General features: G+C 39.7%; 1 protein-coding gene across 1 annotated transcript in view; it reads right to left on the reverse strand.

Annotated features, from left to right (window-relative positions):
* Positions 1-236: 236 nt before the first annotated feature.
* Positions 237-15291, reverse strand: part of LOC149198451 (uncharacterized) — a 104226-nt gene continuing 89171 nt past the window's right edge. The window contains exon 2 of the mRNA XM_089400300.1: positions 237-362. Coding sequence (XP_089256426.1) covers positions 237-362 — 126 coding nt within the window. The remainder of the gene's footprint in view (positions 363-15291) is intronic.

The following is a 15291-nucleotide window of genomic DNA, read 5'->3' on the forward strand; positions in this document are numbered from 1 at the left end:
CCCAATACTCCTGGGCTACATCTCTTGGTCCAGCCTTCAGTGGTGATCTCTCTATTATGTCTTCAAACAGAGTTTTTACAACAGTTGAGCTCAATTTGAGACTCAATACATAATAGATACAACATCAAGAGTTTGTTTGAACCTTTCAAGCCTCTCTGAGTACACAAACTCTTTTAATCACTCTTTGTCATTGTCTTAGCTTTGTCTCGGCACTGCCTGTCTCTGAGTTCTGTTTTCTATGGCTTTAAAGCCAATTTGCTTGTTTCTTCTTCCCGGCTTTCTGTCTCCCAGCCTCTGTCCACTCGAATCCCTTTGCTAAGCATTAGCAAGTATGGCATAACGCCTTTAGGGGAGGTGGCCACCTGTTCCACAACAGATGAGTGCATCAGGCTGCTGAAATCCTTGAAATAGCCATTCTTTGTTTACACAGAGAAATGCGTTCAAACGCAGTAAAAACCGCCAAAATATTATTCATCTGGACTTCAAAAGTCCTTAAATTCGGTCTATTTCCATATCAAGTCCGTCCTCAATCGCTATCGCAAGTCGCTTCGACCTTGTTCCTTTGTATTCTAAAAATACGTTAAAACCATGAAAATAACATAAAAATGGCTCCCTCCGGACTCGAAACAATATATATTTCCATTCAAGAACCCTTTCAGGTCGGTTTATCGCATCGGCGCTTTATCCTTCCCATTTCGTTTAATAAATGAAAACTGTGAAAATACATTAAAAATGGTGTTTGACGGAACTCAAAATCTATGCAATAATGTTTATATAGCCATCGGGTCTAGCTAATCGCATCGCACATATACATGTGTATAAGCCCCGCTCCATTGTGTTTCTCTAATTGCGATATCGTGATACCCCAGAGCCGTTGTAAGCGCTTCGTTGTGGTTGTCGATTGCGATGTTGCGATGCAATGTGGGTCGTCGATCTACGCGCTTGATCGACGGTCCTTGTTGACTCCGCTAATCGCCATCGCAACACATATATGGTATGCACCGATATCCTCCATCTGCCTTTGTCAATTGCAATTTGTCGATCAGATCTGGACCGTTGATCAGCCAGATCTTACGGTTATTGTGCATTCACTATTCAAACCCCCAATACTCTGTTTTTCACTGTTTTTTCTATCTTTTCGCCTCCTGGTAATGTTTATTTTGCCTTTTGGAAGGTTTGCCTATGCGATAACTCTGATCTTTTAGAGGATTTTTAAGAATATTTCAAGACTTAGAGAGCGTTTTGGATCCATTTGGATCACACCTTCCCACTAAAAAAGGCTTTTGGACCACCAAAATTTGGTTTTCAAGCATTGCTTAAGTGATGATACAGCTTCCTCACTTGCCCAATCTCTATCCATTTCGCACTGCTGGGTTTTAAACCTTTGAGTCTAATTCTAAGGTACTCCACATCCCCTCTGCATGTGGTTCTCACATTCCTGTCTAGAACTGTATCTTCCTGCAACTCATTGAGATATTCATGCAATAGATCGTCAATGGAAGGCAATTGACTTTGCTCTTCGGGATATTCAATTAATGAAGGCTCAAACAGTCTTAAATTTTCTGCATTTACCACTAAATAGATGTGCATGTATGCTGGTAGATCAAGGCGGAAAGCATTCTCACCAATTTTCTCAAGTATTTTGAAAGGCTCGTACCTTATTGGCTTCAGCTTCTTTCCTTCTCCCTACATTCTGTCCTTGCTGATATATAGCCAGACTTGATCACCAACTTGGAAGTTGTGCTCCACCCAATGCTTATCATGCCTTGCCTTGTACTTGGCTTGGCTCTTTTCCAGATGTTCCTGCACTGCCTCATGAATTTCTTGGATCTGTTCAATGAACCTGGTTGCTTTGTCCACATCGTTGTGTCCATCCGAGGGATACCTTGGTATAAAACCAAAACAAGTCTCAAAAGGAGATCTTTGTGGAGAAGAATGCTTGGTACGGTTGTAAGCATGTTGCACATAACATAAATGTTCATCCCAAAGCTTGGGATGCTTGCTGTAATAACCCCTGAGCAACTGGATCACTGTCTTGTCGACTACCTCTGTTTGGCCATCTGTTTGTGGACGAAAGGTTGTGCTCTTTTTCAGTATAGTTTCCATCAATTCCCATAGACTTGACCAAAACTTCCCAACAAATTGGGAGTCTCGATCAGATACTATGGAAGTGGGTAAACCAAAATGCACCTAGACATGTTGAAAGAACAACTTCATTGTTTGTTCAACTATAATCTTCTTATTACAAGGTATTAAAATGCACATTTTGTTGAACCTGTACACAATAACATATAAATAGTCATGACCTTTTCTAGATTTTGGTAGCCCCCCAACAAAGTCCATGGAAACACTTTCCCAAGGACGAGAAGGAACTAGAAGTGGAGTGTACAAGCCTAGTTTTCTATTGTTGGGCTTGCTTTTAGCACACACAGTACACCCTTTAATATATCTAGAGGTTGTCTCATGCATTTTTGGCCAATAGCAGAATCTTTGCAGCTGTGCAACTGTTTTACTTACACTGAAATGACCTGATATCAGAGAAGTATGTGCTTCCCTAATTATGTTGACTCTTTCAGTTTATGGAATGCTTAGCTTTCCCAAATGATACAAAAGTTGGTCCTTAACATAATAATCCAATTCTTCTACCTTTTTGCCATGACATAAAGCTGCATATACATCTTTGAAATCTATATCTTGAGCATATTGTTCAATGTAGCTTTCATGCATTACTGAGTTATGCTTAAGTATAGTAGATGCATTTATAATTGGTCTAGACAACATATCTGCAACTTTATTGTGTATGCCCTTTTTATATCTAATGATTAGATGAATCTGTTGTAGGAAACCCATCCACCTATAGTGTCTTGATTGCTGCAATTTAGTTTGTGAGTGCAAATACTGAAGTGGTTGATGATCAGTATGTATAACTGTTTCTTTGCCCATTAAGTAATGTTTCCACTTTTTTACACTCTGTACTAATGCATACAATTCTTTATCATATGTGGGATAATTAACTATTGCAGAATTAAATGTATGAGAATGGTAGCATATGGGTTTACCATGTTGCATCAACATTGCTCCCATGGCATAGTCACTGGCATCTGTTTCGATCTCAGATGGTCTTTGAAGACCTGGCAATGCTAGTACTGGTGTTGTTTGCCTCCCCACTGAAACACCTTGTTCAATCTTGTTAAAGCATGTAAGGGAGCTGGAATTAAGGAAAAGTTAGCAATAAACTTTCTCCAATATTGTGCTGCTCTTAGGAATCTTCTAACTTCTGTAGCAGATTTGTGTTTAGGCCAGTTTAAAATGACTTCAACCTTAGAGGGATCTATCTTCAATTCCCCACCCCCTACAATATGACCCAAATAATTCAAAGATGTTTTGCCAAATTCACATTTTGATAATTTAACATAGAGATTTTATTTTTTCAAAACATCTAGAGTTTGCTTTACATGCTTCAAATGTTCTTCCCATGTTTTTCTGAAAACAAGAATGCCAAAAGGCATAACTAGCCATTCATACAACCCTTGATTTGTTTTGAAAGCAATCTTACATGCATCTTGCTCTACTACTCTGACCTGATGGTAACCACTACGTAGGTCCAACTTGGAAAAGTAAACAGCTTCTTTTAGCTTATCCAATAGATCATCAATGCGAGGAAGGGGATAACGATTCTTGATCGTTATTTTATTCAATGCTCTGTAATCAATGCACATCCTCCATGAACCATCTTTCTTTCTCACCAACACGATTGGAGATCCACATGGTGATGTGCTTGGTCTTATGAACCCTTTCTCGAGCAGCTCTTGTACCTGCTTCTTGATCTCTGCATTCTCTAAAGCGGATAACTTGTACATTCCGATGTTAGGCAATGGAGCATCTTGCTGCAAATAAATATCATGTACAATTTCCCTTTTGGGTGGCGGACCTTTAGGTTCTTGAAATAGGATATCATATTCTAAAACAACTTTTTCTAAATCGGCTTTTTTTTTAGCATCACAACCCTCAAATACATTGATTTTATTAGGTTTCTTTTCCTTTACAACCATCAGTAAAAATTGCTTGCATGAATTTACAATTCTTTTTATCTGCCCTGAGTTTATGAAAGTATAATTAATCTTGAGTTTATGAGCTCTTACAATATATTCTATTCCATCTTTAACAAGTTGATATTTATTTTCAGCTCTCTAGAAAATGGCTTTTCTATCATACAAGTAAGGACTTCCTAAAACAATACCACATATATCCAAGGGAATTACATCTAAATCAACCTCATTTACAAATGTTGAACAAATGGAAAATCTATGTTTACATTGTCTAGTCACTTGTAGCTTTGCTTTATCACATACCCAACCTAATGGATATGGCTTCTTATGAGGTGTGGTTAGTAATCCCAACTTCTTTACAATTACTTCAGAAATTAAGTTTACTTATGAGCCACTATCAAATAAAGTATCAATCTTTTGATGCTTGGAAATAACTCTAATATGAAAAACCTCATGTCTTTTCCTCTCATTTTCTTCATTATCAATAGTAGATGCTTCAGAATTTTTACCTTTTATACCTGTAACTGTGATTGTTGTTTTATCACCTGAGTCTGACCCAAAATCCTTCTGTATAGCAGCAACAACCTTCTTCTTCTTTCCATCGAACTTCTTGGGTTTCAGCTCCGGATGCAAAGACCAGCAATGTTCATCATCATGTCCATCCTTCTTGTAGTGAGTGCATGAAGGTTTGGCCTTATGTACAACATTTTCCTTCCTCTCTTTCCATTTTTGCTTCCTCTTTTCCTTATTCTTGCTTGCATTGGTTTTTGATGATCCCCCATTTCTGGGTTCACATTCTTGCGTCTAGCCTCTAGATGTGTAGCCTGGACAGATACCTCATCTATGCTAGTAGAGTTAAGCATGAGAATGGTGTGCCTCAAATAACTATTCAGACCACCTATATACTTCAGCAAAGTTTCAGGTGAGTCTAAAGAAATGCCTAGAATTAAAGCTCTTTTTCTAAATTCTTGGGAATAGCTTTGTACACTTTTCCCTTTTAATTGGCGAAGAGTTTGCCAACTCATCATAGCTTGCTGCATATAAGCGAGTGGATAGAATATTTTTTTAATGGCAGAAAAAAATTCACTCGAGACAGAAAGAATTTTACCATGCTTCTTCAAGTCAGCTTGTGTCCTACCTTCCCACCATACCAAGGCAGTTCCTCCAAGGTGTAGGCTGGCCAGCTGAATCTTACTCCTGTCTGAATCAATGTTCTGCACCCTGCAATACACATCAATTTGTCTAATCCAGTTATCTAGCTTCTATGCATTTAATTCTCCATTATATATTGGCAAAACAAATTTAACATCTAATTTAATCAAAGATTTTTTCTTCTTTTTATTTTCAGGACTATCAGGAGGTGTGGATGTAGAAGGCTTTTCTCCTTTCCCTTTGCCTTCTAGGGCATCTAGAGAAGGTTCTTTAGCTCCTTTGTCTTGTTTGGAGGTTGAGGTACTCTCACCTCTACCTTTCTTGAATTCTTGATACATCTCTTCTACCATGGCTCTCATGGTCATGAAACTGTCCATGAACTGAGATTCGGATTCCAATGGAATCTTTTCTGTCATTTTCCTCCTAGGATGGACTCTTCAAATTTCTGGGTTAGCCTCTACCAATTCTAATTTTCCCAATTTGAGCTTTGACCTAGTTAGCATTCAACAATCCAGCACAATCTTGTCTAACCTTAGCAAACCTAAAGCTCTAATACCACTTGATCTGAAAATGAGATCTTAAAAATTAATAAGGTATTACAAACTCATGTGCATGGATTCGCCTATGTTATTTTATGCAATGGATTGATAAGATTGTGAAATACACAGACAATGAAGCAATAAAGAAGCATAATAGACAACACACATAAACACAACAAATTTAATAAGGAGTTCACCCAATACTCCTGTGCTACATCTCCTGGTCCAACCTTCAGTGGTGACCTCTCTATTATGTCTTCAAACAGAGTTTTTACAATAGTATGAGCTCAATTTGAGACTCAATACAACAGATACAACAACAAGAGTTTTCTTGAACCTCTCAAGCCTCTCTGAGTACACAGACTCTCTTAATCACTCTCTGTCGTTGTCTTAGCTTTGTCTCGGCACTGCCTGTCTCTATGTTCTGTTTTCTATGGCTTTAAAGCCAATCTGTGCTGCTTGCTCATTTCCCCTTCCTGGCTTTCTGTCTCTCGGCCTCTGTCCGCTCGAATCCCTCTGCTAAGTGTTAGCAAGCATGGCCTAACGCCTTTGGGGGAGGTGGTCGCCTGTTCCGCAACGGATGAGTGCATCGAGCCGCTTAAATCCTTGAAACGGCCATTCTCTATTTACATAGAGAAATGCATTCAAACGTAGAAAAAACTGCCAAAATATTGTTCAACCGGACTTCAAAATTCCTTAAATACGGTCTATTTCCCTATCGGGTTCGTCCTCAATCGCTATCGCAAGTCACTTTGTCCTTGTTCCTTTGTATTCTAAAAATACATTAAAACTATGAAACTAACGTAAAAATGGCTCCCTCTGAACTTGAAACAATATATATTTCCATTCACGAACCCTTTCGGGTCCGGTATATCGCATCAACGCTTTATCCTTCACATTTCGCTTAATAAACGAAAACTATGAAAATACATTAAAAATGGTGTTTGATGGATCTCAAAATCTATGCAATAATGTTTATATAGCCATCGGGTCTGGTTAATTGCATCGCACATATACATGTGTATAAGCCCCGCACCGTTGTGTTTCTCCGATTGCGATATCACGATGCGATTGATCGCAATCGCATATCGCGATACCCCCGGGTCATTTAAGCGCTTCATTGTGGTTGCCGATTGCGATGTTGTGATGCAACGTGGGTCGTCGATCTGCGCGCTTGATTGACGATCCTCGTTGACTCCGTCGATCGTCATCGCAACACATATATGGTATGCGCCGATATCCTCCATATGCCTTTGCCAATTGCGTATGTGTATAAGCCCCGCGTCGTTGTGTTTCTCTGAGTGCGATATCACGATGCGATTGATCGCAATCGCATATCGTGATACCCCTGGGTCATTGTAAGCACTTCATTGTGGTTGCCGATTGCGATGTTGTGATGCAACGTGGGTCGTCGATCTACGCGCTTGATCAATGGTCCTCGTTGACTCCGCTGATCGCCATCGCAACACATATATGGTATGCATCGATATCCTCCGTCTTCTTTTGCTAATTGCGTTTTGCCTATCAAATCTGGACCATTGATCAGCCAAATCAAACAGCTACTGTGCATTCACTGTTCAAACCCCCGATACTCTGTTTTTCATTGTTTTTCTATGTTTTCGCCTCCTGATAGTGTTTCTCCGCCTTTTGGAAGGTTTGCTTATGTGATAATTATGATCTTTTAGAGGATTTTTAAGAAGATTTCAAGACTTAGGGAATGTTTTGGATCCATTTGGATTAGGGATGCCTACCGTAGCACATATGAATGTATTACCGTTGGGATCATACAATATGTTGCTGGGCATGGTTTGGTTGTACCTTCATAGAACCAAGGTGGATTGTTATGGCAAAGCAAAAGCTATTAAGTGCTTGTATGACAATGTAGAACCAAGAGTCTTACATGGTAAGAAGAAAGCCACATCAATTAGTATGGCGATAGCTATGGAAGCAAAGCGTAGTCGTAGGAAAGGGTGCAAGCTATTCGTAGTGCACATTTCTAGTGACAAAGGTAAGGAAGTTGAAGATATAGATGTTTTGAGAAGGTACCCATTTCTATAACATTTCATGGATGTATTTCCTGAGGATATTTCAGAGTTGCCACCTCATAAGGTTTCTATTGAGTTGGTGCCAGGGGCAATTATAGCATCAAAAGCACCTTACAGGATGAGAACACCTGAGTTGGTAGAGTTGAAGCTATAGTTGAAGGAAATGTTGGAAAAGGGATACATTAGACCAAGTGTATCACCATGGGGTGCACCATATTGTTTGTGAATAAGAAAGATGGTGCTCTCAGATTATGCATTGACTACATGAAGTTGAACAAACCATCAAGAACATGTATCTGTTACCAAGGATTGATGACCTATTTGATCAGTTGAAGGGAGCAATAGTGTTCTTGAATATTTATTTGAGATCTGGATATCACCAGGTATGCATCAAAGAGGAAGACATTTAAAAAACCACTTTCCGAACCAAGTATGGACTTTATGAGTTTGTTGTAGTTCCATTCGGTTCAACTAATGCTCCAACTACATTTATGTGCTTGATGAATAGTGTGTTACGCCTGTATTTGGATAAGTTTTTTATTGTGTTCAGTGATGACATATTTATATATTTTAAAAATAATGAAGAGCATGTCGAGCATTTAGATATTTCATGGGGTTGGCAGGCTATTATAGGAGGTTCATCAGGAACTTCTCACAGATTGCTTTTCCTATCACATCATTGCAGAGGAAAGGTTAGAAGATCAAATGGAAAAAGGAGTTTGAGGCTAGTTTTGAGCAACTTAAGCAGTTTTTGACACATGCACAATGTTAAAGATTACAGATCCAAACAAAGAGTTTGTAGTATGCACTTATGCTTGCAAGAGAGGGCTTGGTGGAATCCTTATGTAGGATGGACATGTGGCATGCTATCAGTCGCGAAAATTGAATGAGCATGAGCAGAAATACCTAAACATGATCTTGAGTTGGCAGTGATCATACATGCGTTGAAGATGTGGAGGCACTATCTTCTGGCTAGGAGGTTTACATTGATGAGTGATCACAATGGTTTGTGGTATCTATTTGACCAACCAAATCTGAATGGTAGGCAAGCTCGGTGGTTGTCTATGATCAGTGAGTTTGATTTTGAGATCAGATATATCAAAAGTAAAGAGAACAAAGTGGCAAATTCTCTTAGCAGGCGGATACAGGTAAATCACTTAGCAACTATGAGCTCCTATGAGACAGACTTACATGATAAAATCTTGCAGGCAGGACAACAGGAGGTCAGATATATAGAGATTATGCACAGGTTGCAGCAGAGTACTAGTACAGGTACATGTCATAGTACATGTGGTAGTAGTGGTACATGTACATGTACAAGTAGTGGTACAGGTACAAGTGCAGGTGCACAGGATGTGGACTATTGCCTCACAACAGATGGATTGGTTAGATTCAAAGACATGGTATATGTGCCAGATAACACTGATCTCAAGAAGGTGATATTGAGGGAGTTTCGTGTGAAAACATATTCAGGTCACCCAGGTTATCAAAAGAAATTGACTGCAGTAAATAAATTTTACTATTGGTCAAACCTGAAGAGGGATGTAGCAAAGTTTGTGGCTAGGTGTTTCAAATGTCAGAGTGTGAAGGTAGAGTGTAAGCATCTAGGTGTACTAATACATTCAAATGCGATTCCAGAGTGGAAATGGAAATTCATTTCCATGGAGTTCATCACAGGGTTGCCGAGGACAGTGAGACAACATGATTCCATCATGGTTATTGTGGACAGGTTGACAAAGGTTGTGCACTTCATTCCAGTGAAGTCTACATTCTTAGCTAGCGATGTCGCACAGGTATTCATCATAGATGTGGTCATATTGCATGGTGTTCCAAAGAATATTGTGTCAGGCAGGGATGCAAAGTTCAATTCCATGTTTGGAAGGAGTTATTTAGAAGTTTGGGCATAGAGTTCATCTTCAGTACAACTTATCATCTGCGGACTGATGGACAGATAGAGAGGGTCAACAAAATATTGGAGGACATGTTGAGGATGTATGTGATGCATCGACAATGAAAGTGGGAAGAGTATCTTCCACTTGTAGAGTTTGCTTATACCAATGGGTATCATGAATATCTGAAGATGAGTCCATTTGAGGCATTATATGGGCAGAGTTGCAATACTCCTATCAATTGGAGTGGTCCAGTTAACAAGGTGTTGATTGGACTCGACATGTTGGAAGACATGGAACAAGAATGTGGGTAATCAAGAAGAATCTAAAAGAAGCACAACATAGGCATAAGAGCTATGCATATTAGAATAGGTTGTTCAAGGAGTTCCAGGTTGGGGAACACGTGTACTTACACATCAAACCGAAGAAAGTCTCCTTATGGATCAGATCATGTGCCAAGATGGCACCACGGTTTTGTGGATCCTTCAGTATTATTGAGAGGATTGGGCCAGTAGCCTATTGAATTGCATTGCCTCTGACAATGAAAGTCCATGATGTTTTCCATGTGTTATTACTAGAGAAGTATGTTAAAGATGTTGATCATGTGATTGACTGGTCTGTATTGCAAGTGTAACCAAATGGAGAATCCTAATCAGAGCCTCAACGTATATTGTAAAAAAAGGTGCTCATGCTCCTGAATCGAGAAATAGAGCAAGTTAAGGTGCAATGGAAGCACTTTGGGCCCGATGAAGCTACATGGGAGATGACGTATCAAATGCGGGCTATGTATCCTTCCTTGTTTGTCGAATGAGGTAAAACAATTATAGTATGGTGTTTTGGTAAATGTCTTGGTATATGTTTTGGTGATGTTGGTTTATGTATATATATATATATATATATATATATATATAGATATATGGATGTAAATACCATCATGAGCTATGTTATAAAGCTCCAATAAGCAGTATGGGTGTCATGTCATGATGATGTTATGTTGTTATGTTTTCATGTTGGTTTGCTTCTCAGTAGGTTGATCATTGTAAATACTACAATGAGCTAAGTTATAAAGCTCCATCGGCAATATATTTTGCTTACAACAATTTTATGGTTATAGGTGTTGTTGAACACTGAGGATGGTATTCCCCCAAGGGGGAGGGTTCTGTAACAACCCTAGTGAAAATTCCATGTCATAAAAGTTAATAAAGACAGAATAATAACCATGATTGATGGGACACTTATTCCAAGCTGAATATTGAGAAAAATCCTAGTGATGGGGATCACTTGTGATTGTTTAATGGCTAAGGAAATTGGAAAAGGTGCATTTATTTATGAAAATAATGGAAATTAGGAGAAAAGGAAGGTGAAAGGTCACAAGTTGCATGTGAGGAGGAAAATGAAATAAAATAATGGAAAATGAAGAAAATAGAGGTCTCATTTATAAAAGGGCTTCTGAGGAGCTCAGTGTTGGAGCTCTCTCTCTCATAGTCTTGGATACTTAGAGTTTTCTTGGATCACTCTTGGAGGGTGTGGCATACTTGGATTTTGGAGCAAGAAGGCAAAGGAAGAGTAGGAAATCGCATGATGACATCGGGATCAACAGCTACAATGAGATTTGCTTGCAGGTATCGAGTTGCATGTATGTTTTCCTCACTAGTTTTGGCATGAATGGCATATGCATGTGGATTTTTTGTCATGATCTGTCACTGGCATGGAGGATTACCTGAGTTGGCAGTGAATTGCCTAGCCTTGCCATTTCCTTGATAACCATGGAGATTGTGGGTTTATTTTCATTATTTTGTCTTGGTTGGTTCTCATGTTTCCTTAGCTTCAGTTGATTTACTACTTCCTAGAGCCTTGGTTGCAAAAATGCTTTGGAGCCCTGTAACAGCTTGGGTTGAGTTACTAGTCCCGTATCCTTGGTTGGAAAAAAAACCTAGAGCCCTTGGTGGGTTGAGTTACTAGTCCTGGGGCCTTGGTTGGACAAATGCTCTAGAGCCCGACGACATATGTGGGTTGAGTTATTAGTCTTGGAGCCTTGGTTGGAACAAATGCTCTGGAGCCTTGAATTTATGGGATAGAGACCGATCTGATGATGGTTTTGTGATGTCTGACCATGAGGTGGAATCATTGTTTGATGGGTTGAGGTGGATGGCCTATGGAAGCCCTGGATGGGTTTTGATTGATGTGTTCTATGAGATCCTACATTCATGCTTGGAATATGGCATGAGGTTGAATGATTGAAGAGAGATTTGGCTCAGCCATTCTACGATCGGGTGGAACGTGGAAGTCCCATCCCAGGTTTGGATTTTGCATCATCAATATGAAGTTATATATCTTTGTATTTCTAGGAGTATTATACTAGTCTATATGTGGTTATATGGTTGTGATTTCATTAGTATTTTTGCTACTATTATGTTCGTTATATACATGTTTTATGATAGAAGCTATGTATGGCTCTCATCATGTTTTTAATGGTAAATGAATGAAAAAATAATCTATGGCCTAATGGATGAAATGACAATTTATGTGTTGAGGCATCAATGTTTCCTAGCGATTCTAAGCTAACTATGAGACCCCTATGCTCAGATCTGTTGTTTACACCTGTAGATTACATATTCGTGATATGTTTTACGAAATGCCTGTCATGGCTAGTAGGGGTCCATTCAAGGTCTCATTCAAGTGATTGCTTTTGCACTGTCATTTTCTTGGTAATTTACTGTTCTGAAGGTATCATGCAATTATGGGCAGTGATCTAGTCTATAGGCCTAAAAATGTGGCTTAATTCTTGGGGATGCTGGCACAAAAGTGAGCAAAAGAGTCCTTGGAAACTGGCTTTCGGGCCTGTGAGAGCGTCCAGAGGTCCCTGGACATTGGCATGCCCATATCATGAGAGTGTCCAAAGGTCAAGTTGTCCAAAATTTCAGTGGGACCCAAAGGTAAGCTGCCTAAAGTGTTGGATTGTTTCCTAAGGGTCTTAAGGCTAATGTTGAGTGTTTGTATGGTGTGTTTCTGTCGATTCCACTTCCTTAAAATGACTTAGGGGTCGAATCATATCATAGTGGCCTCTCATCGCATGTTTACCCCGAATGGTTGGTTGCTTAGGTGGATGTGAGAGGAGGGTGGTTTCAGACCAAAAAGACTTTGCTTTTCACTCTGCCCTTGGTAACTTCACTCAAAGGTCAAGTGATATGAGAGAATCTTAACATGAAACTTTGATAGAAATTGGAAAGGCCCAAAAGCTGCAAATATCTATGAGAGTTTTTGGGGCTGGCCAATCCCGAATGACTTGGATCTTAGTCGAATCCACATGCACGCCTTGCTCATCAATTATGTACCCCAGATATTAGATCTACTTCATGCGAAAGGATCATTTCTCCATGTTGGCACATAGTTTTTGCTACCGCAGGGTTTGAAGGACCTGCCAAATACGTTGCAAGTACTCTTCCCATCTCTTGAGGAAGATGAGGATGTCTTCCAGATATGCAACCACAAAATAGTTGGTGAAAGGCCACAAGATGTCATCCATCAAACTCATAAAAGTTTCAGGGGCATTTGTCACTTCGAAGGGAATGATCAACCACTCAAATAACCCATCCTTAGATTTGAAGGTTATCTTTCATACACCTGTGGGTTTTGTTGGAACTTGGTGATAGCCAGACTTTAGATCAATCTTATTGAAGTACTTAGCCCCCTTGAGCTGGTCTAGAAGGTCATCAATCTGTGGGATTGAGTATGTGTTCCTGACAATGATCTTATTCAGTGTATGATAATCAATGCAGAGTCTCTAGGTCCCATCCATATTTTGTATGAGTAGAATTGGGCTCCCATAAGGTGAGGAACTTGACCGCATGTTCCCTTTTTGTAGCAACTCTTGGATATGCCACTTAATTTCCTTGTTTTCTAGAAGAGAGATGCGATATATTGGCCCATTAGGTATATGTTATCTAGGACTCATATCGATGGAACGCTTGACCTGACAGTGTATGGGTACTGTTGTGGGTGAGGAGAAGATGTCCCTGTACTCCTCCATGACCTTATCAATTTGCTTATGCTGCACAAAGGAACCCTTTATGGGGGTCATGAATGTGGCCATGATCTTCCCCTTACTTTGAGAACGAATAAAAAAGTAAAAAAATTCCCCGTTTGGGAGATGATATTATTGAATTGCTTAGCAGAGATAAAAAAAAAATGGCAATAAGCGGCGCTACCTCCGATATCCTATATAGATTTTTACCCATAGTAATAATAATAGTGTGAGGCTTGGACTCATACATAACATGATGCTTCCACAAGTATGGTCGGCCTACTAAACATCACAAAATTTAAGATGAGCAACATCACACAGTACCTCATCCATGAAGGGCTCTATGTTGTAGGGAAGGTGACATTGTTGGTTGACACAGATATTTTGTCCTTGGTGGAGCCACCTAATGGTGTATGGTTGTAGGTGTGGTGTGGTTGGTAGGCCTAACCGCTTAACATCGTCAGATAAGATGATGTTCTTTTGGCTCCCACTATCGACAATGAACTATAGTGGAGAGCCCTTCACCCACAGTTATGAGTGGAAGAGATGATCCCCCTCCTCTAGATCTTCTGGCTCAATCTTTTGGATCTTGGTGGTGGTAATGGTGGCACTAGGTTTAACATTAATAATCTGCTTCCCCTTATTGTTCCCTTAGTTGGGTTCTGGCTAGAGTCAGAATATGCATCTAACTTGAAACTTTTAGCTCAACCACTAGTGACTGCTTTGTGCGACACACATTTGCATTGTGGGTGGGGCTCTTGTGGAAATTACACCACTTTCCAGTGTCCTTCATCTATGTGGTGTTATTCTTACTCATGGCTTTGATGAATTATCCTAGGTCACTCCACCTTGGATTTGTCCTTTATTTTGCGGTTTGGAGGTGCCTTCTCCGTGCTTCATATTTGCAGATCCAAAGTCTCACTTCTTGTGTTTAAATTTCTAGTCGATCCCCACATCATATCGACATGTTGTGCTAAGCGAGGATATGTCCAAGAACTCTGTTTATGCCTAGATGTATTTGTGCAAACAACCATGGCACTTGAGTATCTGATGCCACTCAAAATACTTCATACCGAACTTTGTGCATAGGGTATGGAAAATGTTCGTGAAATCTGGCACATCTTGGACCCTTTCCTACTGTCGTGTGGTCCACTTTCCGTACTTATATTCATACCTCCCAACATGGTAATATTGTTCCTCCGTGACAACTCGGAAAGAATTCCAAGAGGCTGCAACTGAAAGTAGTGAGGGTTCCTCCTCATCCCTCTGTTCACAATAAGTTTCCCACTATTCCTTGACATGTGGGATGGCTTTAAGGAGTGCAAAAATAATCTTTTCCCGACCAGAAAAATTATGAATCGAAAAATATCCTTCCAGAAGATTTAACCATCTATCTAGGTCAATTTGCATCTATTTGGCCTTCAAATATAGGAATGTCAATGTTAACTTGTACCTTAAAGGGGGCAACACCTCCGAAGTGACTGTTGGATGAATATGCTTCGCCTGTTGATACTCGTTGAAGGATCTGGGAAAAATTGTCCATCATCTCTTTTTACTCAAGGGCTTCTTTGAGCAACATTGTGAAAGGATATC

The sequence above is a fragment of the Pinus tabuliformis genome, chromosome 2_1 (genome assembly GCF_031772625.1).
Source record: "Pinus tabuliformis cultivar Carrire ecotype Pingquan chromosome 2_1, CPIR1, whole genome shotgun sequence".
NCBI lineage: Eukaryota > Viridiplantae > Streptophyta > Pinopsida > Pinales > Pinaceae > Pinus > Pinus tabuliformis.